General features: G+C 38.3%; 4 protein-coding genes across 4 annotated transcripts; 3 read left to right on the top strand and 1 right to left on the bottom strand.

Moving 5' to 3' along the window:
• Positions 1–1,124: 1,124 nt before the first annotated feature.
• Positions 1,125–4,032, top strand: LOC136253409 (probable serine/threonine-protein kinase DDB_G0271682). The gene is made up of 2 exons (XM_066046073.1): positions 1,125–2,753; positions 2,809–4,032. Exon 1 carries the CDS (start codon positions 1,228–1,230, stop codon positions 2,320–2,322), a length of 1,095 nt encoding a protein of 364 aa, XP_065902145.1. The 5' UTR covers positions 1,125–1,227; the 3' UTR covers positions 2,323–2,753; positions 2,809–4,032.
• On the bottom strand, positions 3,916–5,170 carry LOC136253411 (quinone oxidoreductase-like). Its single transcript, XM_066046074.1, has 2 exons — positions 5,076–5,170; positions 3,916–4,991 (listed from the first exon to the last, which is right to left on the bottom strand). The coding sequence occupies exons 1-2, from the start codon at positions 5,106–5,108 to the stop codon at positions 4,011–4,013; spliced, it is 1,014 nt and encodes a 337-aa protein (XP_065902146.1). The 5' UTR covers positions 5,109–5,170; the 3' UTR covers positions 3,916–4,010.
• Positions 5,136–7,995, top strand: LOC136253405 (double-stranded RNA-specific editase 1-like). The gene has a single exon (XM_066046066.1). The coding sequence runs from the start codon at positions 5,242–5,244 to the stop codon at positions 7,849–7,851; it is 2,610 nt and encodes an 869-aa protein (XP_065902138.1). The 5' UTR covers positions 5,136–5,241; the 3' UTR covers positions 7,852–7,995.
• On the top strand, positions 7,960–25,152 carry LOC136253408 (aldehyde dehydrogenase, dimeric NADP-preferring-like). The gene is made up of 13 exons (XM_066046072.1): positions 7,960–8,083; positions 9,379–9,522; positions 10,051–10,282; positions 11,864–11,949; positions 14,166–14,329; positions 15,402–15,579; positions 16,582–16,634; positions 20,626–20,752; positions 21,333–21,403; positions 21,457–21,572; positions 22,824–22,953; positions 23,076–23,214; positions 25,038–25,152. The coding sequence occupies exons 1-13, from the start codon at positions 8,042–8,044 to the stop codon at positions 25,059–25,061; spliced, it is 1,506 nt and encodes a 501-aa protein (XP_065902144.1). The 5' UTR covers positions 7,960–8,041; the 3' UTR covers positions 25,062–25,152.
• The last annotated feature ends 2,667 nt before the right edge of the window (positions 25,153–27,819 follow it).

The raw sequence follows: 27,819 nt of genomic DNA, 5'->3' as shown, positions 1-27,819 counted from the left end.
AGATAATGTCTCCAACCGCAACAAAAATTTGATGAATCCATGCATCTCATCACTGGTCGTCTGAACATTCTGAAAGTGATACCTCCCTCAATCAACCATATATTCTGTTTATTAGACTGAATAAAGTCATGATCACCTAGCCTTTTCCTGTCACCAGTAACTTTCTAGTTAATTTCTCTGTGGATATTATGCTCTGAAACTGAAGAAATTGAGTGGTCTTCTAAACTATTTATGGCTTGTCAAGATTAGCAGAAACAACTGACATCCAATCGGCTATACTGTATTGTAGTAACAAAACTTGCCTTGGTCATGCAATAAATGGATTGAAGAGACCTGCTTGATATATCAGGTAGTAGAACAATCACTGCATGAGACAGCTATTAATATTTTATTATTCTATTCCATTTTCCTGGAGGTTCCACTGATAAAATTCAATTTCAGCAATTATAGCGGCTAGCCAAGCTGCAAGTTTTAATTCAGAAAGCATTCCATTCTGTAAAATAGACCCCATCCTGGTCACTACTCAGGTTGAGATATCTGGCATTAGTCCACTACTCTGTTAATGAATCATTGATGTTCACATAATATAGCCTCCTTGAGGTATCTGAATGTTTGCTCCTTACACACTGCACAAAATTCCGTTAAATTCTGCTTAGACTAAGCTTGTCACCATACTTGTTTCCTTTGTAGTGTAGTTACATACTGATTTATGCCGATTAGAAAGGCTGGGCCCCAGACTGTACATTCTGAAGTCAAAGTAAGCAAAAACAACTCACATACTAGTAAAAACAAGTCATGCATTAAGTTCCCTACTTGATACATCCGAAGATGAACACATTAAGTTGAGTCAGCTGTTCCCACAGTTAGTAGAACCATAGATACTAGACTTATAATCTATGGTAGAACTCTACTTCGTTACTAATCATTGTACTATGCTCATGCATACGAGTCTTACAATTATAAAATATAATAATAATAATACTAATGACAACCAACAAGAACCCACAATCGATCCTTAAATTCGTTTTATCTTTCTTGGGGTACGTTTGATTACCTGCTGGAAGTGCCACCGATAACTTGTACAGCAATGGTAAGCTGCAAGCTTCAATTTGAGAAAGCATTCCGTTCCGTAGAATAGACCCCACCCATTAGCGCGAGCCCAGCTGGGCACGAGACTAACGTTATCTATGGTGAAACACGAGGCTTGGAGAAACAATCTCGGAAACAATGGAGGAGTGGATGAGTATCGAGGCGAGTATTGTCAGTGTAGAAAAAGTCAAACGCGAATTGAGTCCTTTTATACTGCCACAAGAATATATTGACGAAGAAAGCAACGAAAAAATTGGCTCCGGAAGTTACGGCACCATCACTAAGATCAAATACTGTGGAACACCCTGCGCAGCCAAGGAATTGCATTCGGCTCTTTTACCAGATGATGAATCAGAGATCAGTCACGGTGAAAATGAGTCGATGTATTTGGTGAACGAATTTTGTAAAGAAATAAAAATCCTGAGCAAAATTCACCACCCAAATTTCGTGCGCTTCATTGGGATTTATTTTAAAGACAGTTCACCATACCCACTGTTAGTAATGGAATTGATGTACAAGAGTCTTGAGCAGTGTTTAATGCAATATAGACATGATTCACCTGAATCGCAGAAACTTCCAGTTTCCACAAAGCTTTTCATTCTACAAGACGTTGCCAGAGCTGTGGCTTACATTCACTGCCAAAACCCCCCAATAGTTCATCGTGATCTTACAGTAAAGAATGTCTTGTTGACATTCAGTATGACTGCCAAGGTAGCTGACCTTGGTGTGGCCAAATACTTAACAAAACCATTGTCAACTCAATGTCCAGGAACTGTGATATACATGCCCCCAGAAGCATTGAAAAAGCACCCTCACTATGGCACAGAAGTTGATGTGTACTCGTATGGGGTTCTGGGGTTTCATGTATTCTCAGGCAAGTGGCCTCTTCAACATGGTTTACACAAAGATGATGGCTCAGCTTTTACTGATCTAGAAAGATGCCATGCTGATGAAATTGGTGAGGGTTTCTGTGTTAGAGAAACGCTTAAAAAATGCTTGCATGTGGATCCAAAACAGCGATTAAAATCATGTGAAATTCTTGCACAAATTGATGTAGAGACTGCCAGATATAAAATTGAAGATGATAACTTCTTGGAAATTCAGTACAATGCAAGGAATACCAGAGCAATGCAACAAACAATGGACGAAATGGCTAGAGGTCTAGAGTTGAAAGAAAATTTATCGAGAGATTGCAATTGGAAAAAATTGAAACCTCAAGCATTAAAGACTTGAGAGAGACCAACAAGCTACTTGAAGATGAAAAGACTGCATTGGCTCAGGAAATTTCTAGGTTGCGTACTGTCATTCAGCATCAGCAAAATGAAATCGAAAGACTTTCCAGTGTTGTGCATACAGAAAAACATACTAATACTTTGCAGCAGTTGATAGATGCTAATTTGGATTGCTTAGTGCTGAAGAAAGAAAAGGAAAGTCTTTCTGATACCGTAGAGAAATTAAATACCCAAGTATCTGCTTTGTCAGTTGAAGTAGAAACTAAGGACAAACAGCTACGTGCCAAAAAAAGTGAATTAGAAAAAAATAACACTCAATGGATTAATACTGTAAAGACTTTAAAACAAAAGGTTGTTGAAAATGAAGATCAAACCAGAGCAATACAAGATCAGTATACCAAGTTGCTTCAAGATCTTTTGATTCCTCACATGGTATGTATCGTATATTTGTTTTGAGTGATATTACATGCTGTTTCTATATATGTAGGGAATATCGTGTTCCAGATCTGTGCTTACTAATCTCACAATTAAACTTCATAAAGAAATTGACTTGCAGCCGGTTAGTGGCACAGCCACAACACTACACAGCATCAAATCTTTTCCTGGTAGTTCTATGACTGACAAAAATGTGACACTAATATATCACGACTCCAAAATTCTTTTTCTGTGTGATTTATATCTGAAGAACCAAAAACAGTTACACATGGGGACCATGGTCTGTTGTGATCCACAGAACGGAAAGTTCACTATAATAAGTGGCTCGATGGGTATTAGTGGCTATGGTATTCTTTGTATTGGTTGTTTTGGGAATAGCATCATTGGCCTGAAAAAACAAAAGCAATTTTTACTGCTTGTTGACCGTGCTTGGGCCTATTCATCAATTCCACCACTTCCTGGCGGTGACTTGAAAAACCCGCTAATCCTGACTTACCAATCTTTCTTGTTAGTGATAGACGGCAGTGTGATGTGGGTCCATGCTGACAGTATTTGCAATTGGATGTTGTTTAAACTTTCGTCTGCAGAAGGTGCACTGGTGGAAAGCTCCCCAGTAAACAGTTACATTGTTCTGGCGGGTAAACTTTTTGTTTGTAGTGCTACCCAGAAGATAGTGTATTACATAGACATAAAACAAATTTTTGACACTGTACTGAAACGCTGTAGCAGTCAAGCAGCCAATTTATCATCTGCTGACATGTCAGTAGATACAGAAAGTCACACGCTTCTTTTAACTCAAACTTTAAAAGGTGCACACTATATTTTTCTACATAATGGTTACCTGTTTGCATTAAGCATTGCTCAGACAACACGTATGTCCAGTTATTATATCGACAGGACATGGTATTATGATGTCCGATGTTGTCACTGGCATCACATAGAATGTGATACTCCAGACATGACCAGAGGGTGCTGGCTATCCATGGCTGGTCATGCCAGTATTTTTGAATTTTCTTCTGCTTGGCGTGGATGGGGACATGTTAAACTACACAAACTGACAATTTGAATAGCTTTTTCATGTAATCACTGTTTTGTATTGTTGATACTTATATACGTAGTAAATGCACATGATTATGTAACCTATAACCATTTATAAGTATTACATCTGCAACATTATTGCATCATTCATGCTGTTACAATCTATTTTGTGTTAAAACAACAATAAGTACGTACTTAAATAACTGTAACCATTTACTATACATTAAGTACTAGTTTACCAATGGCACCTTGTCCATTAATGATATCTTCATGAGCAGCGGCAGCTTCTGCAAGTGGAAACTCTTTTCCTACTATCGGTTGTAGCCAACCAGCTTTCATGCCAGCCTGAATGGCTGCATGGCTTTCAGCAAGTTCATCTTTGGTAGCTCGAAACAACATTACTCCAACTACAGATGATTCATTTCTCATTGTATCTCTTGGATTGACCTCAATGGGACCTCGGCTTCCAACCACGACGACACGTCCAGCAGGTGCAAGTATTTCTAAATCTTTACCCAAGTTGATGTGGGCAGCATTTTCAAAAACAAGGTTTGGTCCCACTCCACCTGTGACCTCGACTATTTTCTTCAAGTAGTCTGCCTCACGATGGTTGAACACATAATCCGCACCTGCCCTTTTCACACACTCTGTACCCTTGTCTGTTCCCGCAGTCCCAATAACTGTTAGTCCATGTATCTTAGCAAGCTGGACAGCTGCAATGCCAACACCTCCACTAGCTCCATGGACCAATACAGTTTGTCCGGGTTTGGCACCTCCCTTGTGAAACAGACCTCTGTAAGCTGTGAGATATGGGACAGCTAGTGCAGCCCCTTGCTGAAATGTGAGCGATGATGAAAGATTGTAAACATCACTAGCATCTACAATAGCATACTCAGCATATGCACCAGTGATAGCTTTCCCCGTAAACACCCGGTCTCCTGGCTTAACTTGTGTAACCTCACTACCAACAGATTCTATAACTCCAGCACAGTCTTTACCAGGTGTGAATGGTAAACTGGGTTTGTTGGCGTAAGCTCCAGCACGAATGTAGGTCTCTACGGGGTTGACCCCAACTGATTTAATTTTTAGCAACACCTGGGTGTCAACTGGTTTGGGAATAGGCACTTCTTTGACTTGCAAAACTTGGGGTCCACCGAATGCTTCCACTCGCACTGCCTTCATCAGAGTTTGAATAACCTGAAAAACGTCAACAAGTAAGTGGTATGCAAACGCAAGGTTTAAAGTCTATTGTGAAGTGTGCTCGGAGTGTACGAGACTTACTTTTGAAGACGTTGACAGAAATCGCGACGACATATAAAGTCACGTGGGCTAGTATACACAGACATCACGTGCCATTCATCACTGGGCATTCCCTTCTCCTAGAAATTGTACTGGCTACGCTTTTCGCATTTCTGTCTTAACGTGAGTAATTTTCACATCTTCAAAAATGGATTTACAAAAGAAGATACTGAACTTTATCACCAGTAGTGGCAGGCCGGCTACCACGCTGGAAATCGCCAAGGGTGTTGGACTTGTCACCAGAAAAGAAGTCAATCCAACCTTATATCTCATGCAGCAGAATGGACTTATAGTGAAAATACAAGAACAACCTCCTATGTGGAAGGCGTGCCAAGTTAGTTCTATTAAAAGCGCACCTATTGCTTCACAATTTGGGACGAGCGGACATGGCCGTGGTCTCCTTCGTTCATGGCAACCACCGTTGGCGCAGTCGCATAGCTCCCGTCACGGTGGCCCTGGAAAGGTGCATACTTCACACGGCTATACACTAACTCCTACCAGTATGTCAGATGCCCCCCCTCCTGACATCAAGAAGAATTTGTTGAGAGTTATGAAAGATTGTAGACAGCCTTCTACTGCCTTGCAGCTTGGTCAGATGGTGGGTATTAAAAGACAAGGTGCTAATTCTCTGCTTTACGCCATGATGAAAGAAGGATTAGTTTCTAAGAATGAATCCAAGGGGACGCCAGTGTGGGAACTGGAGGTCCAGACAAATTCAAGTAGTAGTTCCTCTTCTAGTAGTAATAGCCTCAGTTCTTTACAAAGAGATCAGCTTAAGAAATTACAATTTGTTGCTCAACAGTATGAAGATGCTCCTGCGGAGGATATGGATGTTGACACTACCCAACAGATAAACACAGAAGTTAGTAAATTACCAGCAGATGATTTACAGGGTAGAATACTGCAATTATTGCATAGTGACCCTGAACCTAAGACACCACTTGATATTGCCCTAGGTATTGGGAAGAAGTCTAGAAATGAAGTAAACCCAACATTACACCAGCTTCAGAAAGATGGCATTTTGTCATGTACGAAGGGAAGATTTCCTCCATTATGGTCTCTAATCAGTGAAAGTTCCAATGGAAGTAACTCCCCATCTTCTTTAATGGATACCAACCAAGGTGGTTCTGATTTAACAGCTTCAAGTCAAGCATCATTGTCAACCGGCACTAGTGCTCCAGGTATGAACGTAACGGGAATTTTAACCGGTGGTTTTAATCCTATGAAGGGACCTGCGCTAGCCAGTGTAGTCAATGATATGAACAGAAATCCCATCAGTTTACTTACAGAGTATTGTCAGGGTAAAAAGGTTGAACTAAAGTTTGTTGAAGTCCGTGAATATGGTCCCCCTCATCGTAAACATTTTGTGGTGGCAGCCTGTTTTGGTACCTACAGATTTGAGGCTGAGTCCACTAATAAAAAGGAGGCCAGAAGAATGGCAGCTGATCTAGCTCTAAGGGCTGTGACAGATGCTGAATTACAGACTACTACTACTGCTGTCAAAGTTTTTAGTACCCCTGGTGGTGTTGCTGCAGCTGGACAAAGTAGTGTTACATTTGCTGACAAAATTACAAAACTGAGCCATGATCATTTCCAGCAAGCATTACAAAGTGTGGCCACCCCGATGCCTGGCAGAAAAGTGATAGCATGTTTCATAATGGAGGACACGTCCAGTGATACTTTGCAAGTTGTCTCAATGGGATCAGGTACCAGATGTGTTGAAGGTAACAAGTTAAGTTTGGAAGGACATGTTGTAAATGATATGCATGCTGAAGTTGTAGCCAGACGTTCTCTCAGACGATTTTTTTTCTCTCAGCTACACAAGTTCTACAGTGACCCCAATACTGATTATACTATATTTAGCAGTGATGGTAGTGGTCTAGCTATGGTGAAGGATACTATCAAGTTCCATTTGTACATCAGTACGGCTCCGTGTGGTGATGGGGCCCAGTTTTCCAGAGGTGATGGCTACGATAATCAGAAAGAACCTCCACTGGATGGTAAGCACAATCCTACCATTAGTACAAAACTTCATGGAATTTTACGTACCAAGATGGAGGGAGGTGAGGGAACAATTCCTGTTGAGAATGCTGCACCTGAGCAAACCTGGGATGGAATAATGAGGGGAGAACGACTACGTACCATGTCATGCAGTGATAAGGTTGCTCGTTGGAATGTGCTTGGTTTACAGGGAGCACTTTTGAGTCACTTTATGTGTCCAGTTTATATGAGCTCACTCACTCTTGGTAGTCTACACCATCATGGTCACCTTTCAAGGGCTGTTTGCTGCCGATTCCAGGACATTGCTGACCTTCCTCCAAACTTCCGTGTCAATCACCCAACACTGGGCAGAGTTGTTGGCGGTGACGACATGAAAAGACACACAGACAAGACCAATGCTCAAAGCACTAACTGGACTATTGGAGATGACAGTGTAGAAGTATTAGATGGTGGCGTTGGGAGACCTGTAATGCCTGGAGCAATAAAAGCCACCAATGCAAAGGCAGTATCACGAATAGCAAAGCTAAGTTTCTATGCTGAATTTTTATCGCTATGCAAGGTAGCCAATCGACCTGATTTAGCAGATGGCTCTGACTATCAAGAGGTGAAGTCAAAAGCAGCTGACTTTCAGAGAGCCAAGGTGAGTCTTTATACTGAGTGTCAGAGGAAAGGTTATGGAGTTTGGATGAGGAAACCACAAGAGCAAGAGAAATTTGACCAGGCAGCTATAGACAGACAAAAGGGTATCTTCGTATAATAAATGTTGTATGGTTTAGATGTACTTGTAAATATTGTTTTACGGATTGTAGAGTATTATTGTATTTATTAGTATTTGCAATATTATTTCTGTATTTTATTGTGGATATTGTAAATTTGCTTATTTGCTGAAATACAACCCAAATACTACAGTTAATTACTAGCTCGAGCGTGCAGTACGGTAGGTCTTTATGGCTGCCCTAGAAGAAGTAGACCCAAGCGCCGTCCCTGAGGTATGGACTAATTAACAGCGTGTGTACGTATTAACTTGTGAACTGGTGAGGTTATATTGTACCGTACATCTCGAGTATTCTAAACGTACACTTGCAAAGACGACTGGACGGGTGTATATGGTGTGGTTATGAGTTAGTGCACTTAATTCTAGTGATTCAATAGAAGCAGCCTGCATTACATGATCACTGGCAGCCTAGCTAGGCGCGCCTAGCCCAGTCCATAGGCCCATAAATGGCAAACCCCCACACTCCTCATCTAAACTGCTAAAACTTTATATAATTGTAATGCACTTATCCATATTAAGCTCCACCACTCCTATTGGGGCCTGATGTGATCTAAAATTCTGCCCCATTATGGGGCATTTGACTGTTCGAAATTTTTGGTGTGTGTGTGTGTGTTTAACTTGCAAGCTACAGAAGAATTATCCTGTTTCCTAATGTCTATTGTTGCTACATGGGGGATTTGACCACTAAGGGTGGAGAATTTGATATTTTAAAAAGTCAAATCCCCACCATTCCCCCACTGTGCCCGGGAGGGGGTAGTCTCACGTGACCAGACCCTACTCTCTGCACTGCACTTATCGATTGTAAGCGTCTAGCTGCGAGAAAGTCTGGTATAGTTTGAATATCAATTAAAGTTGTTCTGACACTGTGAGGTAATAATGAAGACCTGGCTGACTTGTATCACAACACGTCATATTGCGGGTTGGTAGCTTACTGTCAGGCATTCGCTAACTGTCTGCAACACTGAAAAAGCTCAGGGTGTTGGAACTATACCAGATCTTCTCACATATAGGACCTTCAATTGATAAGCACAGTGCAGACAGTAGGGCCTAGCCACGCTAAACTAGGGAGGGGTTATGTAGGGGATATTGATAGGTGCATAACTTTGGAACTGGGTCAACATATACATACCGTCTATTATGCAGTACGTACTTGTACTGATCAGTTATGCGTTTGTTAACCACTGAGCCAAGGTTCTATGGCCATCTCTTACACCTGCTGGAATCATTGCACATGAACATGGCTGATAGCCAAACTGAGGGGTCCAGCACACATGTACATACTGAAATGATTTCTGTGAAATCAGTATTATTTAGATACTTTGTTGTCAACTAAAGAAATACACACAAGTATAGACCTTAAAATGAATGATGTAGTGACTAGAAATATGTGCATGTACAGTGTATATACAGTATAGCTACTTACTGCGCCTACATGTGTATACCTGTGTGGCTGTGTAGTACATGACATACAGTGTGTACAGTAGATGTTTTACTACTGTTACTTGTTAGATGGTGGCTAAGTTGAGGAAAGCCTTCAACACTGGCAAGACTCGACCTAAGCAATATCGGTTACATCAACTCAAGTGTCTTCTTCGTATGCTGGAAGAGAAGGAAGATGAAATAGCCACTGCCATCTATAATGATCTGAGAAGGGTTAGTGTTGTCTGTTGTGTTTGTAAAGTACTACTTGTACAGTCTGAGTCAGCTATGCATGATTGTCCACAACAGATTATCTTAGAGTTTTCTGGTATTAATTGTTCATAACATAATGTAACTAAAACTTTGTTTGGCCTCTGTATGTCTTGTGTGTAGTTTTCTGTTGTAAAATGTGATGTGCATAGGAGTCATGGACACGTGTCTTATGAATGTGTTGGTTATCTATGACTTGATCCCCATGCACGCATGCTCACCCTAGCTTGTGACTTGTGAGTATGTTGCATTAAATTTTATTTTTAATGTAATGGATTGAATAGTTTAACCTTTTATTGAGGTATGTACAGTGACATCTTCATCAAACATGACACCCTGAAATGTGAAGCTTTGATAATCAACACTTGTCCACAGTATCCTTATGTAATAGTACATTGGTCCGAAATCAGTACGTCTCTCTGTAGGTGAAACAATACTGCATGTGGTACAATGTTTACACACCATTCATGTATATCTTGTTGTTTATCTCAGAGCAAGGAGGAGTCAATGTTGGGAGAGTTCTTCTCCACCAAGGCAGAATTAGTGACGGCCATTAACAACTTGGATGAGTGGATGAAGCCGGAGTACGTCAAGAAGGACATGACTGACATGATTAACTCCATATACATCCAACGGGAACCCCTCGGGGTAGTGTGTGTGATTAGCTCCTGGAACTATCCCATTGTGGTACTGATCCAACCCGTAGCTGCTGCTATTGCTGCTGGTACATATGTTTTGTTTGTTGTAGCTGTGTTGTGTATATTCTTAAGGTTACGGGTTACCCAGTAAATAATTTTGTAGGCGCTTTGCTTATAGTTCTGTTTTAACCGTTTTGCATGGAAGAACACACTAAATTAAGATGGTCTATTAACGTACAAGTAATACCTAAAGCGGCGATACACTCACAAGGGATGCGCTTGTACAGAAGTACAGGCACTAAACAGCGAAACTGTTGAGTTGCTATTCATCAAAAACCAGGTTTCATGGGAAGCCACACCATGATATTTAGCGTTAATAAGCTATTACTAAGTGATTTCTAGGTCCTCATGGACGAATTTAGTTGTTATCCGATTGTAACAGCACTGTAGTGCACTCGCGGTATTTCCGTAGAAGAACTAATCTCCATTATCTTTGAAAGATACGATAACTAACCAGCCTCTAGTCAGTTTTCCCACAAAGTCTCCACGACAGGACCTAGATAATTTAACCACCCATTAACACAGCCATAAAAAATTAGTACTAATTGGCTGACAGCTGCTATTTTTGATGAATAATAATCACTTTAAGCAGTAGCGCTTAACGCTGGTTCAACCATATTGCGGGGACTTAATTTTACGTTTGACTATCTTCCGCAGTAAATTATTAACACTCACTTTGTATGATTCCTCCGCTATTAATACGTGGCTATAATTTATAACGCTTTAAAGTTAACAATCTTCTCACTAACATCTGCTCGAGTTTCGTGCCAATATTGCATCAACCATTATCGCGCATCGAAAAATAATAACCTATTATTAAGCGCCTAACCCGTAACCTTAATCTAAGGCAATCTCATGCATATGTTCAGTTTTGCATGACTTGAGACTTTTTATGCTGATTGAGCTTTACCATAATATTATTATAGTCTAAAATTTTCACGGATTTGCAAGCACTCCCAAAATGTATTAGACTGTATGCAAGACTAAATATTTCAAGGATAAAATTTTCACTGGTAACCCCCAAAACCACAAAATCTTCCCTTTCAAAATATTTTGGCTATACGGTAGTTACCGTCCCACACATTACTAAACATATTTCACTAGAAAGGATGGAAATATTCAAGTGTCCCCAACCATGTTTGTATGTAACAATAACAATAAGTTGTGTCCAATGGAGTTATGGTAGCTTTCTATGCCAACTATAGTACAGTGGAACCATTTCTTTAAGGACAGATTGTTACCAATGTCTATAAAGGACATTTATTAGGTCCCAAATCAACACTATTAGTAGTTGTTACATCCCTTATCAAAGAACACTGCTTGGCAGAAATAAATATATAATGTCTGTTGCAGAGAAGCATATGTTCCACTGTACTTGTATGTTCTATTAGAGTACTTTGAAATATTCTATAGGGTTCAGCAAATGTCAAATTTAGTATCCAGATGTTTGGATGTTTTAAACTGACCTTATGTATGTATACCTTGTATGGTATGAAATATCCACGTGTGTATTTGAGTCCACCTTTAATGCAGGTACACAGAATTATTATCCACATGTTTTTATAGGACATATTCTACAGTGTTATAGGTTGTTATAATGTCCATAGGTAATGTAGTATTGTTGAAGCCTAGTGATGTGTCTACACACACATCTAATTTGATGATGGAACTGATCCCTCAATACTTGGACCCTGTGAGTATCACATATTCACATATTGTACAAGAAGAAGAAAAAAATAGGAATTTTAAATTAGATTAGGGACAGTGTATAATGCTGCAATAAAAAAGTACTGAAACAAGCTGGATCGGAGTAGTACGTAATGTCCAAATACTGTAAAACAATAAGAAGTGAATATCCCTACTGTGCTCTTATACTTGTTTGTGAACTTTTTTGTAAGCTCATGACCACTAAATAGCCTACTTTTCACAAAAACAGTCTCAATATTATATGGATGGAAGTCCTACTGTAGTCTATTAACACTATCAGCGGTGAACCTTGACTGATGACCATGGTAAAGAAGGATAAAAGGTTAAACAATAGTGCACTCATTGTAGCTATAGCCAGTTTTCTGCTACGCTTGACTGAAGACGTCAGGCAGGCAGGCAGTAGAAAATTCTGTTGAATAATTTTAAAAAAAATCTGTAGCAACTTGACAGAAACATTTCAGGTTGATCTGAAGATACTTTTGGGATTAATTTTACCCAACCAATACCGTACGCAAGGAAATTTAGACGTACGTAAGAAAAATTTGACGAATTCACATTTCAGCAGATTTGATGAATAAAATGTTGACGAAAATCCAAAAATTGTAGACAATACCTGTACTTTTTAAGGTGCTTATAAACATCTGATGAATTTAAATTTGACGAATTAAACCGATTCGTCAAATTCATCAAATTTTTCTGACATCAAAATTTCCCTGTGTATAGTACTGTCATGATGCTGTGAGGAAAAATTGAGGCAGGTTTTTGGGTTATATTATATCACAGGCCACACCCACACGTTTGCCGTCTCTACTATACGTACGATAGTACTGTATGATGCACGTGTCAACACAACAAGTTCATTATCTGATGTTGATTATCCGAATCCCAAAATGGCTTCTCAATTGGAGTATTTTGATCAGAGTTTGCATTGTAATTGTAAAGCTGAATAGCATGTTTATGGACTCTTTTGTATTGAGCTGGCCTGCACAGAGACAGTGTGTACTTTTAAATTGTGCAATTGAACATTCTTCACCACTTTAGTTCAGATAGTTGACTCTCCATTGTATTTTTCTCTAAGTTATTAAACATGATAATAATTTTATTGTAATTGTGTCTGTATAAAGTGTGTGTGCATGTGGGTAACAACTCTAGCTGCTCTGCTTTCATGTTGGCCATTTTGCATTGATAGCAATGAGTGTCCGGTATATATACGTACATGTGCTAACCTGTATAGTTTCGAAAGTAGTGGAAAATACTCTATTTATACATGTATGTGCGTTTGCTACTCTAACAGAACTCTACAACATATACTGCATAGCTAAAAGTGGTGAAACAAGGAAGGTTGCAGATATAGTCTAAAACCATTGGGATTAAATCTCCACTAGTATATCTGCAGGTATAGGCAACCTTCCTTGTACTTTTTAGCTATTCCCTTGTTCCACTGCTTTTTTTGATCCCTAATCCTATTAAGTTTTCCTTCTGCTTTGTTTGTTTACTTTTTTATAACATAATTATAACAAACGAGCCTGCACATACTGCATTATGGCACCGGGCTTGCTATAAAAGTAACTCTGCATCAGAACTTGCACCCCAACAATTGCTTACATAACGGAAAGGAAGGTGGCCAGTATGTTTTGTTTTTAACTATGCTCCGCCCATTACACAGCATTACCAAGTATGAGAAGTATCTCTGCAATTAATACAGGCGATAAGCATAATAGCCATCACAGCCACAGGGAAGTCCCATCACAGCCACAGGGAAGCTCCATCACACTATCACAAATCGACACCTTGCGTTGTCAGTGAAAAGTACTGGAACACAAAGGAGGACAAAGGCAAGACCATGATGGGTGTATTGTATGTACTGAGGTTGGTGAAAAGGCACATGTCAGGACAAAGCGTGAAGAAATTAACCCTGTAGCATTATCCATTGTTGAGGTACGCTTAGCTGAAGGCATCAGTTTGCCAGTCAGTAATCAGCATAAAATTCTGTTAAATAGAAAATTTCATAGTAACGTTTTGGAAGGGTTTGGGGTTGGTTTGAAGACGTTTTTGGGCTTGGCTGTGCCTTACCAATGTTGACAAGTTGTCATGACAATTTTGGCCAGAAAAGCCCAGTTCTTCATGATCCCTAATACAACAGTACTACTGCTACAGTCTACTAACCAACTCCAGTACTGTTCTTCTTGTCACATTGTTTAGGAGTGCTATTCAGTGGCAGCAGGAGGTATTCCAGTGGCCCAGGCAGTACTCAAGGAGAAGTTTGATCACATCATTTATACTGGTAGTAGTGGAGTAGGAAAGATCATCATGAAGGCTGCTGCTGAACACCTGACACCAGTAACCTTGGAAATGGGTGGGAAAAGGTAAAGAACTAAATGACTTAAAAGTGACTGTTCTATTAGAGTAATCTCTCTATAATGCTACCAATTTCAAGCTCCTTGTTTGGTTGCACAGTTACACATACAGTAACAACACACCATACCTTCTTCTTTGGTAAGATAGAAATAAAAGGTGGGACTTCTGCACCGGTGGTTATCTGAGCAACTAGTTCTGTCACAAAAATGTACAAAGTGCATTTCGTATTATGAATTGCTTTGTCATGTTCACGATAAGTATCTTAGCTATGAAAGCTACAGAAATGTAGGGTGGCTTAAGAACTGCTCTGGGAACAATAATTTATCAATATCAATTATTTGCCCATTAGAATAGTTTGATACTGAGGTGTCAGGATTGAACTTTTCTTTGAGACCATGAGGTGTATGATGAGGGGAGAGAGTTTGTCAAGGGGGGCCTAAATATAGCTGTGATCATAGCGCAACAACACGATCTTGTAACAGTGGAGGAGGTTGGTCACACATCACCCTTGAGTTTTAGCAGAGGTTTAAATGTAAGTCTGAGATACGCTGTTGTCCTCTCCCCTTACTCACATAATACCTATCTTGAGTCATTTCCTAAATGCTGACTATGATTGTTACAATTATAATCAATTACAATGGAATCATGTGCATCAGAGTACTGTAAATCTACTAATACTCCCTCTAAATTGTTTCTGCTATCTCTTACTGCACAGTACATTACTGAGAGGATTTTAAGGGTGGCTTTGCTGCAAGAAGAACGTACAAAATTCCCAAAATGTACGCTCCTTACTGTACATATGTTTTGGTACTGTCATTAGTAGAATCTGTTTTTTCACTACACTATCTTATCTTTTACTGCAACTGGATGCACTAACGTACTAGTGTTTGCTATTTGGTACATACATACGTAACACAATGTAAAGGATTGTTGTAGTGGAATTGCATTGTAGTGGAATTGCATATACTGGTGTACTTCTTTCTATAACTGATATACTAAACACGTCAACAATATTTAAATAGTATTTTAAATTCAATAGACGGTAGTTGATTTGCTAATATGGTACTTTGTTACTTATAGCCCATGTTATGTGGACTCAAGTGCTAACATTAAAGTAGCTGGCAAGCGTATTGCCTGGGGCAAGTACCTCAATGCTGGTCAAACTTGTTTGGCTCCAGATTATGTTCTGTGTCAGAAGTCAGTGAAGGATGACCTTGTGGCCAGTATTAAGACTGCTGTGAAGGAGTTCTATGGAGAAGTGAGTAGTGTAATGTGTGTATATTGTTTGTGTATGCGTATAATACATACGTGTGTACGTGTGTGTGCTTGTGTGTAGTGCATGTGCACACGTCCACATATAAATACACAGTGTAGCTACTGTATATCTAGAGTGAAAATAGGGTTGCTGTGTATGCAGTGCAGTTGTTAATTTTTGTACTGTACATGTACATACAAGTATTAATCCGAAAACTGAATGTGTTGTAATATAATACTCTCAATAGCACCTTGATGTAATACCGTATAGCGGAAAATTTTAGCAGGAGAAAATTTTGGCGAATTTGGCGAGTATGCATGGATTCGCCAAATTTTTACTTGCCATTTTTCTAAATGCTGAAAGTGTAGTACACACTGTTCATCAGTGAGTGAATATTGTTCAAGATATTGTTCAAGATATTGTTACAGCGGTGAGTGGTTAGTCTTCCGCAAGTATCCCATTGAATACAGTATGGTTTTAGCATAGATTATATAGGGGACTCTCGATAATCTATGGTTTTACAGGGGCGGATCTAGAAATTTTCAGAGGGGGTTTCTGGTTCTCTGGAATTGCAACTACTTACACTTTTATCAAATGGCACTCATACAACTCGTGGATTTTCTTGTTGATGTGTATACACATTTGCTATAGCACTGCTCTCAGTTCCACTTCTAACTTTAGGAAGCAGCAATTAAGTGCGAGTTTATTTCTTCAGCTATTCAACAAAAGTATAATATGTTCTGCACTACCTTAACATTGTGTGGGGAGTTTAAAATAACATCTAATCCAATCCTACAATGACTCCACCTACAGTACCCATATAAAATGATACCATTATCTAAGTCAGTCAGTTAGATACCATGCCCTCATATCTTTGTGTTTTAAACACCTCCTTCAGTTTTTTTTTAAATTCCATAAAGATCCTGTGCTAGATCTCTAACCTACACTTATACAAATGTCTTGAGCATGTTTGTCAATAAAATCTATTTAGATATCTTTTAACAGGATCCCAGAACCAGTAAATCATATGCAAGGGTCATCAATGAACGTCACTTCACGTAAGTTACATGTGCAACACTACTAATGCTGTTCATCTGTACAACAGTGTGTCGGTGGTGGTGAAAGTTAGTCATAATTGCATGTGTGTCAAAATTTAATAGTTTTTCAACCTAGTAGGGATCATGACAATAATGGTAGGTTGTTATGGTACCATTCAAATGCAACATCATTTCACATGTTAATCGCTTGCACTCGTGCAAGACCCATGTTGCATTTGAGCGGTCCATTCTTCTTTATTAATTTTAGTCATCATGACAGAAAAAGCAGCAGATACAAATATATGCATTTATTTAGACTAAGAGGTACATGCTCATGTGTACCAAATGATGTTTATAAATGCATCGACTCCAGCATTACATATACTGTCAGCTATTGTTGTAGCACTGCTGCCACTATAAATCGTTCCTTTGTAATGAGATGTCTAGGAAAATTTGTTGAAAGACAGGCATGCAGTACTGTACCATACCGGATCGACTATGTTTATCAGCCTGAAAATATTATATAGCCATAACATGCTTAGAAAGGGATATGAATGAAACACACACAACACACACACAACACACACACACACACACATATACGATCCCAAGAGTCTTATCTGAAGTAATTGTGTAACATTCTACATTTCAGTATGTAGAAAAAGTAATTAGAGATACAGTAGCAGTATACAGTGAAACAGTACCTGTTAGTGATTGAAAGCGGTAGAATCATTGATGGATTAGAGTCTGTAGTGATGTCACACACATATACTCGTGATGTTCACAAAGGAGACAAGTTCATCAACAATCCACTTATCAACCAAGGTAAAAAATTGTTGGTTGATTTACGTAGGCATTAAAGACTTATGTACATACATATATTTACTTTTTAGACTGACTTGCAGGGGCATACGCAGGAATTTTGAAAATAGGTTTCCACTGCAGCTAAGTGACTGTTATATTAAAGTAGTTTATATTTCCTGACTGCTTTATTAGAGTATCTCAATCTCTTCACTAAAATCATATTCAGAATAATGCTATAAGTGTATTGAAACTTCAGGTTTCCAGAATCTGGAATCTATCATGGACACAATGTAAACCTTTATCTTAGTTAAATAATAATTTCTCACCTGATAGCAACACTTATAGCATTATTCTGAATTATGATGTTAGTGAAGAGATTGAGATACTCTAATAAAGCAGTCAGGCAATATAAACACTCTAATATAACAGTCACTTAGCTGCAGTGGAAACCTATTTTCAAAATTCCTGCGTACGCCCCTGCAAGTCAGTCTAAAAAGTAAATATATGTATGTACATAAGTCTTTAATGCCTACGTAAATCAACCTACAATTTCTTAATGTTTCAAGTAGTGTGTAAAATCCGAAGGGTTTCCTGAAACCCCCCTTGGTACACCCCTGACTTGTTTACCATTTGTGACTGAATTTGACAAAACCCGGCTTCGACGCACAAAACTTCGTTAGGAGATATGGCGATTTTAAGTAATCATTGTGTAATAACTTCCCAGTGCCTACAGCTGTGCAAACAAAATTTGCACCAAGTATGCATCTATTTACTAGCTATCACTGAGTGGGTGTATACATTTCTGATACCCAAAATTAGCCCTGTTTTGGGCAGCTTTTCTCGAGTGAGTAATAATATCACAGGTGATAGTAATAGGGTGGGAGGGTGGGGGTGGATGGTGGTCTTAATATACGGGTATAAAATGGAGTAAGAAGACGATTGGAATCCAGAGGCCAAGTTTGGGCTCTCCATGGCCCTCAAATCACTCCAAATTGACCGAGAACACTATTGGTGAGCTCTCTGTGAAGTCCCAGCTCACTACACACCATTATCACAAAGCCATGGCCATTCAATGGCGCCAATCTCCCACTCGTGGCTTTGACAGGGTCGGAAGAAAGCTGCCACAGAAACCAGACTTGCCAGTCCTGAAGGAAGTACAGTGTGGAATGTGATAGTGTATTAGGCCAGCAATCCATTTCTGGTAAAAACGTAAGTTTGATTTTGTGTGTGTGGAAGCCTTGTTATGTGAAATCCGGTCACATTTAGGTAAGTAATTCGTGGAATGTGTGAAGTTCACCATGTACTGTAAGAGTAACCACAAAGTGTGGTATATCAAGTGTGGCACTTTTAATCACTGGTGTGGTATATTGGTTAACAGAACATCAACATTATTTCAGCAGTGCAACACTAACCCGTACACTGTACTTGCTTCCCTGTAATTATTTTAGTGATCTGCAATACATTTCAAAATTGCAATACTCTAGCTTTTTCATGATACATAACGACGTACTAGGACTCAGACAAAGCTTTGCCATATCAATAACACAGTTTATATCCAACCCAGTACCCGATACATCTAGTATCCTTCACAATCGCCTTCACAATGGCTTCATTATTGATGGGCTGTATATGACTAAAGTAGGAATTAAATATCTACTAGTACACCTGTGTATCTGATGACCTTCCTTGTTTCATTGCTTTTTATTTCTATGATCTCCACTCAAATGTAAAATTTATATTATACTTGTAGTAAAATAACAGCAAAATAGTGGAAGTTACATGTTTTGCTGCATGGTCAGCTACTCTACGAAGCTATAGATACTATGCTGCAATCACACAAGGAAGGTGAAGTTATATGTACAGGGTGTTGTTAAGTTCAGTTAATGTTACAATCCAGTGGTCTGATTTTCATTTCAACAAATGTAGGATAGTGGTCTGTGTGATCAAGTCGCATCCTAACATAACCATGGTCTGCATTAAGCTCCATTCTGCTACATCTATAGTACCACCATCCACCTTTACCAAGTGCACAATTGCCAAAAGGAGAATTATCGTTATCTCTATCACAAGACGTAAATGCTTTTCTGTTCAATGACGCACGTGGATGACTGCCATCACTGAAGAATGGATCAGTCAGTCCAACACTATCAAATCCTGATATGGTTAGTTGATATTGGTGCTCAGTTGGTCCCACTGCAAACTGTTTATAGTGAAGATAAGATTTTGTTCCACTCTTTAATTGATAGTCTATTCGAAGTTCCCAATTTCCTTGGCTGGTCAGGCAGTTCATAGATCTTAGACCAAGCCAGAATTCTCCAGTAAGATCACCAAATCCATCTTCATATTCTATCCAATCTCTTGCCTGAAATTCAATACTTCCATTTACCAGTCTCCTCTGAATAACAGTCCATCCTCCTCCTCCTGAGGTAGAATCACAATATACTCTAGTATTGGAACATTTCACTCCACAAAAGTTACCAGACTCCTGAACTCTTTACATTGTAGTTGTTATTGTAGCCAAGACAACAACAGTTGTCAATAGGTTCACCATTAGTTTGACACTCTCCATCAGCCAACACTATTCCTAGACTAACTAGAACTACTAATGATTTAAGATTTGCCATTGTATACAACAATCAGTGTACATAGTAAGATCTCTGTTAGTTTACTGAACACAATTTTCAAGAAGGTGTACTTACCTTTCAAAGCATTTGATATCCACTTTCACATACAAATATTGTATAGAGTCATTGTGTGTATGGTGTCTCTTAGTCGCTCGCTATTCTTCAGACCAACAGCTGATGCACCACACCAGTACGTACATCATTCGTTGCTTGCCAGATAGTGTATTTTTAGCATTAAACTTGCTTTTAGTTGTGACTAACTGGAAGGCCTTTTTTCTGATATCCTTAGCTCATTATTGCAGCACTACATATATGGCATTATACACCTTCTCTTCCCTTTGAAGTGAGGTATGAAACCGGTACATCTATAAGTGAGCAGTGAAGCATGTCCATAATGGACACCTTGGGACCAAAAAAATTTTGACCCATTTTTGCTATCATTTTTGACCTTTAGAAGTAAAAATGTATGTAGTCAGATTTGTTGGGACCAAATCTTTGTTCTTGCAATATGTAGAGGTTTTTCTATTGTACTTGTCCATACTTTGTTAAGGGAGGTCTGTACTGTACATTGTTCATACATGTAGTCGTGTTGAGAGGTTACTCAAGGATGGTGTGACAGTGATGGGAGGAGAATCAGACAAGGATGATCTCTATATTGCACCCACCCTAATCACTGATGTGAAAAATGATGATGCTATAATGGAAGATGAAGTGAGGAACACATATACATGCACACACTGTATGTGTTAAATATGTATATAGTCATATTATTGAGGCGCCCTTGTCAATGGGTCATGAAGTATAGCTAAGCCATTCTTGGGACCTACTTAAAACATGGCTGCTATAATGGGGCAGTACCTCCATTATTAAATAAAGTGGCCATTTTTTGCTGTACAGTATGTAGCATCATCGGTGTGTTGTGCTTATACAGTACATGCATATACAACATATACACTGTATTATTCAGCTGTCAACATTAAGCTCCACTACCCCATCGCACGTACATGGGGAAAGAGTGGGAGGATTTGATCCAATTTGACCTTATAGATTGCCCTACTATTGGGGAATTTGACATAACAAAAATTGTTAGTGCTAGCTCAACTTTATAGGCTATGCACTTCCTGCAACAATAATTTGTTTCACAAAGTACACGGGGTAGGGATTTATCACTCATCGTGTCCCTGGACTAGATTTTTGAAATGTCAAATTCTGACCTTTCCCAGGAGGAGGGGAAGGTGGGGGATAATATTGGTAAGTGTATAATTAATACTTTCCGTTTCTGTACTTTCAGATATTTGGACCAATACTACCAATAGTTACAGTAGATGACCTTGATGGTGCCATAGACTACATCAATGGAAAGTCAGTGTACACTGTGTATATAAACTGGGTAGTGTACTTGTATTAACATGCAGGGAGAAACCTCTGGTGTTATATGCCTTTACTACTAATAAACAAGTCCAGAAGTTGTTGTCCACAAGAACTTCATCAGGAGGTTTCACAGTTAATGATGTTCTAGTTCAGTTTGGTGGTACGTGAACGTATGCCATGTATGTCTACATGCTTATGAACATTATGAAGGTACTGTAAAGTATGGAAATATGTCCATATACTGCGATGTCTTGTTTCGAGTAAAGAATAGTACGGATAGTATTTCACCAGGATAACAAGCTGGTGTTTGGATTAACAGTGGCAATAATTCCGCCATTCTAATTCATAACATATGTAATAGTTGTTGAGGGTTTTGCCTGATAGCCGCAGGCCCAAGGGCATACATATCAGGCAGCTAATATGTAGCAATTCCCATCCGTATCAGGCTCATAGCCTGCACAGGGCAAATAATCACCCAAGCCAATATGAGTGCAGCCACTGGATGTATTATATATGCATGCCTAAAACTTGTGATTATGGGTCAGCAGCTAGTACATTTTGGTTACAAATATCAGACAAATATTATGGAGAATTTCTGGATTATACAAGTTTAATGTTTTAATCAGTGCTATTAATTGTTTATGGAATAATTATGGAGTTTACTTAAGGCCCGGGTAGGTGTAAGTTTGCTTGTAGAGTGCTTACTTCATAACTTCATGATGGGGGGTGTGGTGCATATTCGGAAACAAGCGGAAACAATTGGTGAACAAGCTATAGCACTAGTTCTCACCTTAGCCCAATGTTTTTCAACTCATAGGTAACAAAACTCTATCTGTCTAAATGGTTTTCATGGCAAAATCCAAGTCATGCATACTAATCATGTGAGTATTAAATGATCCCCACAATTGATTTTGGCCTTAACATCTATTTAAAAATGTGGTGAACCACTTGTTAATATGCTATAACAATAGTTCTCACCTTAAAACAACGTTTCTCAATTCATAGTAAGGATGACAAATCGCGAGTGCTGTAGTATGCAAAATTGGAAGCGTGGCTTTCATCACTTGACCACCAATAAATTCCCACAATCAATTTCGGCTTTACTTTTTATTAAGAGAAATTGGCAGTACTGCTCCCACATCAAGGCCATAGTACATGTAAAATGTACCATGGCCAGCCATGGTTTAACTTGAATGTACCATGGTTAGCCAGGGTTTATAAGATATGTACCTTGAAATTTGCCTTTGAAGTTAGATGGCTTCATGGTACATATACATTGGGTTGTTCTTACGTACATAATTTAGTATATACACCTGTGTATATGCAAGTATGTGTGGTACAAATACGTAGCATCTATTCTATAAAATTAATTTTGTGTAAAATTTTGTTCAACTTGTTTGCTGTGTTATAGTTCTCACTCTACCATTTGGAGGAGTTGGTAACAGTGGACAAGGAGCCTACCATGGCAAATTTGGATTTGATACCTTCTCTCACAAGAAGGCTTGTTATATCACTACCTCTATAACTGAACCATTAATGAGGTATATACCTGTACATGTGATCCAAACACCAAGTATCCAAATTTGCTTACCATAATAATTTGTCTTGAATCCTGACCAATCACCATTTTACGTATGTTTTTTTTACATGTGTCTTCCTGTAGCGTTCGATATCCACCTTTTACTACCAGGAACTTAAAAATTGCTAGTTCTCTGATTGTTCCTAAGATAAAACGACGAAGCTATTTCCGCAAAGCAGTGATGTTATGTTTTATTGCTGTTATGGTGGCATTTGGTCTACGGGTAAAGTTATTTATTGTTTGTAATGTGTGGGCTGTGTATGTACATATGTGTGTGCATATTGCATGAATAGTAAACTGTAAACATAAACACTTAATGTAGTTCTTGTAAACTTGGTTGGACCTTACAGTTTGTATTTGTGTGTACATGCGTTCGTTCATTCGTGCGTGCGTACATGCATGATTTCGTAGCTTTCAGGAAAATTTTAAGTAGCAAAATTTTAATGTTTTTACTTTTACAAAAAACTTGATAACCCATTAACATTTATTGCAGTATCCATAACTATGTTCAGATGAAACTCACTACTACAAACAAAATATCAGTATCAGAATCAGTAATCCAATTGTCATTAATCCAATATGCCAATAATCAGAATATTGGTAATATCCATATTGCATGCACCCAATAATCTTTAAAACTGCATATACTGTTTATTGTATTTCCCCTCTGGTGCACCAATTTACTGATATTCTGATAATTTATATGGTTAAACACTACGACATTATAATTGTTACCTTACCACTCAACAACTGCTATTGAAAGTGCAGCAAGAAAATCCAGTATTGCCTAAAGAATTACCAACTGATCTTTTGTAGTTATATTTGCCCCCTTTCCTTGATTGGTTGACTTTGTAGCACTGTGGGTAAAGCATGAGCCTTAAAGTACAACTTTTTAACCTTTTCATGATGGCCAAAGGTTTATATCCTAAGGTGGGCCAATTTCAACAAATATTTTCTTTTTCTGTTTTAAAAAAACTTTGATAACCACTTTTCACCCCTTTTTGTAAGGTCCATGCTTTAAAGCCTTATTTGTTCAGACGCAACTCACTGCCAAACTTAACCACAGAAATATTTTAGAAATCAACACTGTTCACCACAAGACAAAAAGAACTTGCACAGAAGACCTAAAATTCACAAGCATAGGGAAGCCATACATTGCACTAGCTACTGTGAATTTACATCTTGGGCTGTCAGCAAAAAGAAATAATATACAAAGTAGGACAAACGTAAGTCAATGTTGCGTGCATTTTACGTACTGCACTATGCCAAAAGGCACATCTTGGGATGAAGCAACGCCGAACAGTGAAAAGTCAGGCCCATAGCCTTAGCCATTATTGAGTTACGCTTGCCTTAAGGCATCAGGTAGGCAGGCAGTTAGTCAGTGGAAAATTCCACTGTTCAACCAAAAAAAATTGTAGCAATCTGTTGGAAGCGTTTAGGGTCGTACTGAAGGCATGTTTGGGCTTGGTTATACCCAGGATGGTATTGTTAAGGCTGGTTTTTTGGTGATATTTTTGTTCAGGAAACCAAACCTCCATGATCCCTAATATACGTGCAGTACATGTATTTTTGTAACACAAAATTGTATCAAAAGCGTAGCCAGAAAATTTAGGAAGGCACAGCAAATCTGACTGCTCTATTATTAGAGTTGTACATAGGTGACTGCTCCATTAAAACATTTTGATCTTTTGTTCTCTGGTGCTAACTATTCCAGGAAACAGTTACATAAACAGTGACATAACTACCATTGAGGCAACCAAGACAGCTGCCTTGGTAAAAGTTAGGAAACTGTAACTATCACCACTTCAAAACAAAATGCGAGCTACACTGAAAGCATCCTCACTCAAAATTTGTGTAATTACAGTAAAATTTTCATGCAACATTTAGCAGTGTAATTGTAATTCAACACCTTATGATCAAATGTGTCAGTATATAGGTACTGCAGGGTCTTTTATTAGTGAATGTACACATTTATTCATCCTATTTGACTAGTATACACTATACAGATATAAAAGCAAATACATACAGTATTTATCTCTTTTTCAGCGTCTTGGATACTCTTTCTTCTAACTGAAATTCAGTGAATGGTGTTTTTTATAATTTATGTTTTACTTCATGTACTGCACTGTGACTATTAATTTTTATATATTGATATGATGAATGGTGTGTGTACGGTTACATATAGAGTGGCTACTGATGTGTAATCTTAAGGTGTGCGTTATTATATTCACTTCCCTTAACTTCTTTTTCTCAAGTACTGTCGTACTCAGTAGTTTTCTACCACATGCATTATACTTCCTACAGTATGTACACATTGAGCTGGATCCTCAAAAACATTTAATAACTCATGGATGCAATTTCACATGATCTTGAAATTTGGCTCATTTGTAGTACTGCTTGACCCACTAAAAATATTACAAAATCTTTTCGTTCAATTGCCTGACAATATTTATGGTCAATCTAAATTTTATCATACATTTTCTATGTAGAATGTGTCTATTAACAACCCTCTTCTGAATTTGTTATGGAGCCAAACCACATGTGTCTGCTTTACTGTCACCTTGTTGGCTGAAATGTTACTTTTCTTGGGAAAAATTAATGAACTTTTTCATTTTAGCTGTTTTTTAGGATCCAGCTCAATTTGTACATGCTATATTTTACTCCACAATAGTGTAGACTCCTGAACTCTTTACATTGTAGTTGTTGTTATTGTAACCAAGACAATAACAGTTGTCAATAGGTCTACCATTAGTTTGACACTCTCCATCAACCAACACTATTCCTAGACTAACTAGAACTACTAATGATATAAGATTTGCCATTGTATACAACAATCAGTTACTCGTACATGGTAGGACAGGTACTGTTTGTGTGTATAAATATAGTAACAGTTACATAATTATACAAATGCAATACAATCATATGCATCCATCAATGTAATATACTGTGCGCGTTTGTACTCTACTAATACATGGAGGGAAATTCATGAGTGCAGTTTTACAGTAAGCTAAGCTTGATTACATGTATAGAAAAACTTCTGGCTAAAGTACAGTATAGGATTAAATTGTAAGACACATAGTGTAGCAAGTACACAGATGAAGAAGCCAGCATAATATTGTGACATTATGTTCAGATTCAATGTGATGTGGCTTTCTCAGGTGTATGCATGTATATCTCCATGCTCTATTACTGGAATTATATACAATGGAATTACCCATTATACAGGTAAGGTACCAGCTAACAGGTCTCCAGGATAACCATAGTATGTACAAGTTGAGCTGAGACTTGAAAAAACATCTTTAAAAATTTTTTTTTTCAAGGAAATTAACATTTCAGCCTACCAGATGATTAATGGTGACAGCATAGGTGTCTGGTGTCATGAGCAGACATGTGTGATTTGGCTCCATCAAAAGTTCAGGAAAAGACAAACAAGCTGTGTACTTTTATAGTTTCCTGATAGGCCATGAAGTAATAATTATACTTTGTGTCAGACATTTGAATGAAAAGATTTTGAAATATTTTTAGTGCATCAAACACTAACAGTACTATACTATTGAGCCAAGTTTCAAGAATTTGTGTAATTTCATCTTTGAGTTATATAATTAATAAAATGTCTGGGCCTGCAAAAACAGGGCATGTGGGCACACAAAATTTGCCTATTTTTACAAACTTTCACCACTCATAACTTTCCATTGCGCTATGGCCATACAATTTTTAGCCCCACTTCAATGGCCTCAATGTTTAATTGGTTTAATAACACCTGTCCAGTTACCAAATGCAAATTTCTTTTCTAATGCTGAGATATATCCTGTTATGTGACAGTGTATAGTTTGTGCCCACGTGAGCTGTCTTCACAGGCCCTGTCACTAATGTTTTTGAGAGTTCAGCTCATCCTATATATACCCATGTTTATTGTTCCCTCTCTTTGCACACTTTACAAAAGCATCATGTACAAAATTAATCGTGATGAGCCAAATGTGGCACACATAATGAATAATTCCGGCATTATTCTGTGGTTAAACAAACAATATGGATGATGGTAACTACTACAACACTATGGCTATGTGGGAAATCCATAAATTGACATGTTATTATCTTTTCAATCTCAAAATAGGGATTTTGTACATACAATAGCATTGTACAGATAGATGGTGATAACATGCCAATTGTAATGTAGGGATTTTCCTGGGCATGTGTATAAAATTTAATTTATATACACAAGAGATGCATCAATTTAAACTTTTCAGAGAATTTCTAGCACTTGTAGGCTGTAGCTGCTTGTACACAGTTTCCTGCCAAGGAAGAGAAAATCTGACGAGAGAGGTAGACTTCAAAACTGAGAGATGAACTAGATTTCAAAATGGAGGGAGACCACAATTGATGTTCATATACATGAGATTGCATAACTCTACTGGCTGATATGCAGCAGAATCAACACAGAAAATGTTTAGCCACCATTTGTAACAGGCCAGTGCACCAGTGATCATCATCTGGCCAGATTTTTACCAATGCAAGACCACAAATCACCATTCAAACTTTCCACACTACCCAGAAAAGACAGCTCTTAAAACTAACCTTGAGTGTAATAGCTACTATCAGCACTATCATTCACATAAATAATAATCTTGTTTCACTATGTTTATATCACTGGAACCCTAAAAATTCACAATTTTTTTTAATACTTTGTTCATTCTTAGTTGTAGCATAGCCATGTGTCTGTGACTACATTTCAATCTCCCACTTGTCTCAAGAGAGCTAGGCAATGAATTAAAGACCATATCCTTGGTAAGTTATAATGGTTTGAAATCTTTATAAAAATGGTTATGTG

The sequence above is a fragment of the Dysidea avara genome, chromosome 4, assembly GCF_963678975.1.
Source record: "Dysidea avara chromosome 4, odDysAvar1.4, whole genome shotgun sequence".
Classification (NCBI taxonomy): Eukaryota; Metazoa; Porifera; class Demospongiae; order Dictyoceratida; family Dysideidae; genus Dysidea; species Dysidea avara.
This window is presented reverse-complemented; position numbering and strand designations above follow the sequence as displayed.

What these genes read in the sequence shown, in the direction of transcription:
- LOC136253409 (XM_066046073.1), top strand. Translation starts at nt 1,228, where the DNA reads ATGGAGGAGTGGATGAGTATCGAGGCGAGTATTGTCAGTGTAGAAAAA.
- LOC136253411 (XM_066046074.1), bottom strand. Translation starts at nt 5,108, where the DNA reads ATGTCGTCGCGATTTCTGTCAACGTCTTCAAAA. An exon ending in TTCTGTCAACGTCTTCAAAA is followed by an intron (nt 4,992 to 5,075) that starts GTAAGTCTCGTA and finishes GACGTTTTTCAG; the next exon opens with GTTATTCAAACTCTGATGAA.
- LOC136253405 (XM_066046066.1), top strand. Translation starts at nt 5,242, where the DNA reads ATGGATTTACAAAAGAAGATACTGAACTTTATCACCAGTAGTGGCAGG.
- LOC136253408 (XM_066046072.1), top strand. Translation starts at nt 8,042, where the DNA reads ATGGCTGCCCTAGAAGAAGTAGACCCAAGCGCCGTCCCTGAG. An exon ending in ATCAATGAACGTCACTTCAC is followed by an intron (nt 16,635 to 20,625) that starts GTAAGTTACATG and finishes TCATACATGTAG; the next exon opens with TCGTGTTGAGAGGTTACTCA. An exon ending in TGTTCTAGTTCAGTTTGGTG is followed by an intron (nt 21,573 to 22,823) that starts GTACGTGAACGT and finishes GCTGTGTTATAG; the next exon opens with TTCTCACTCTACCATTTGGA.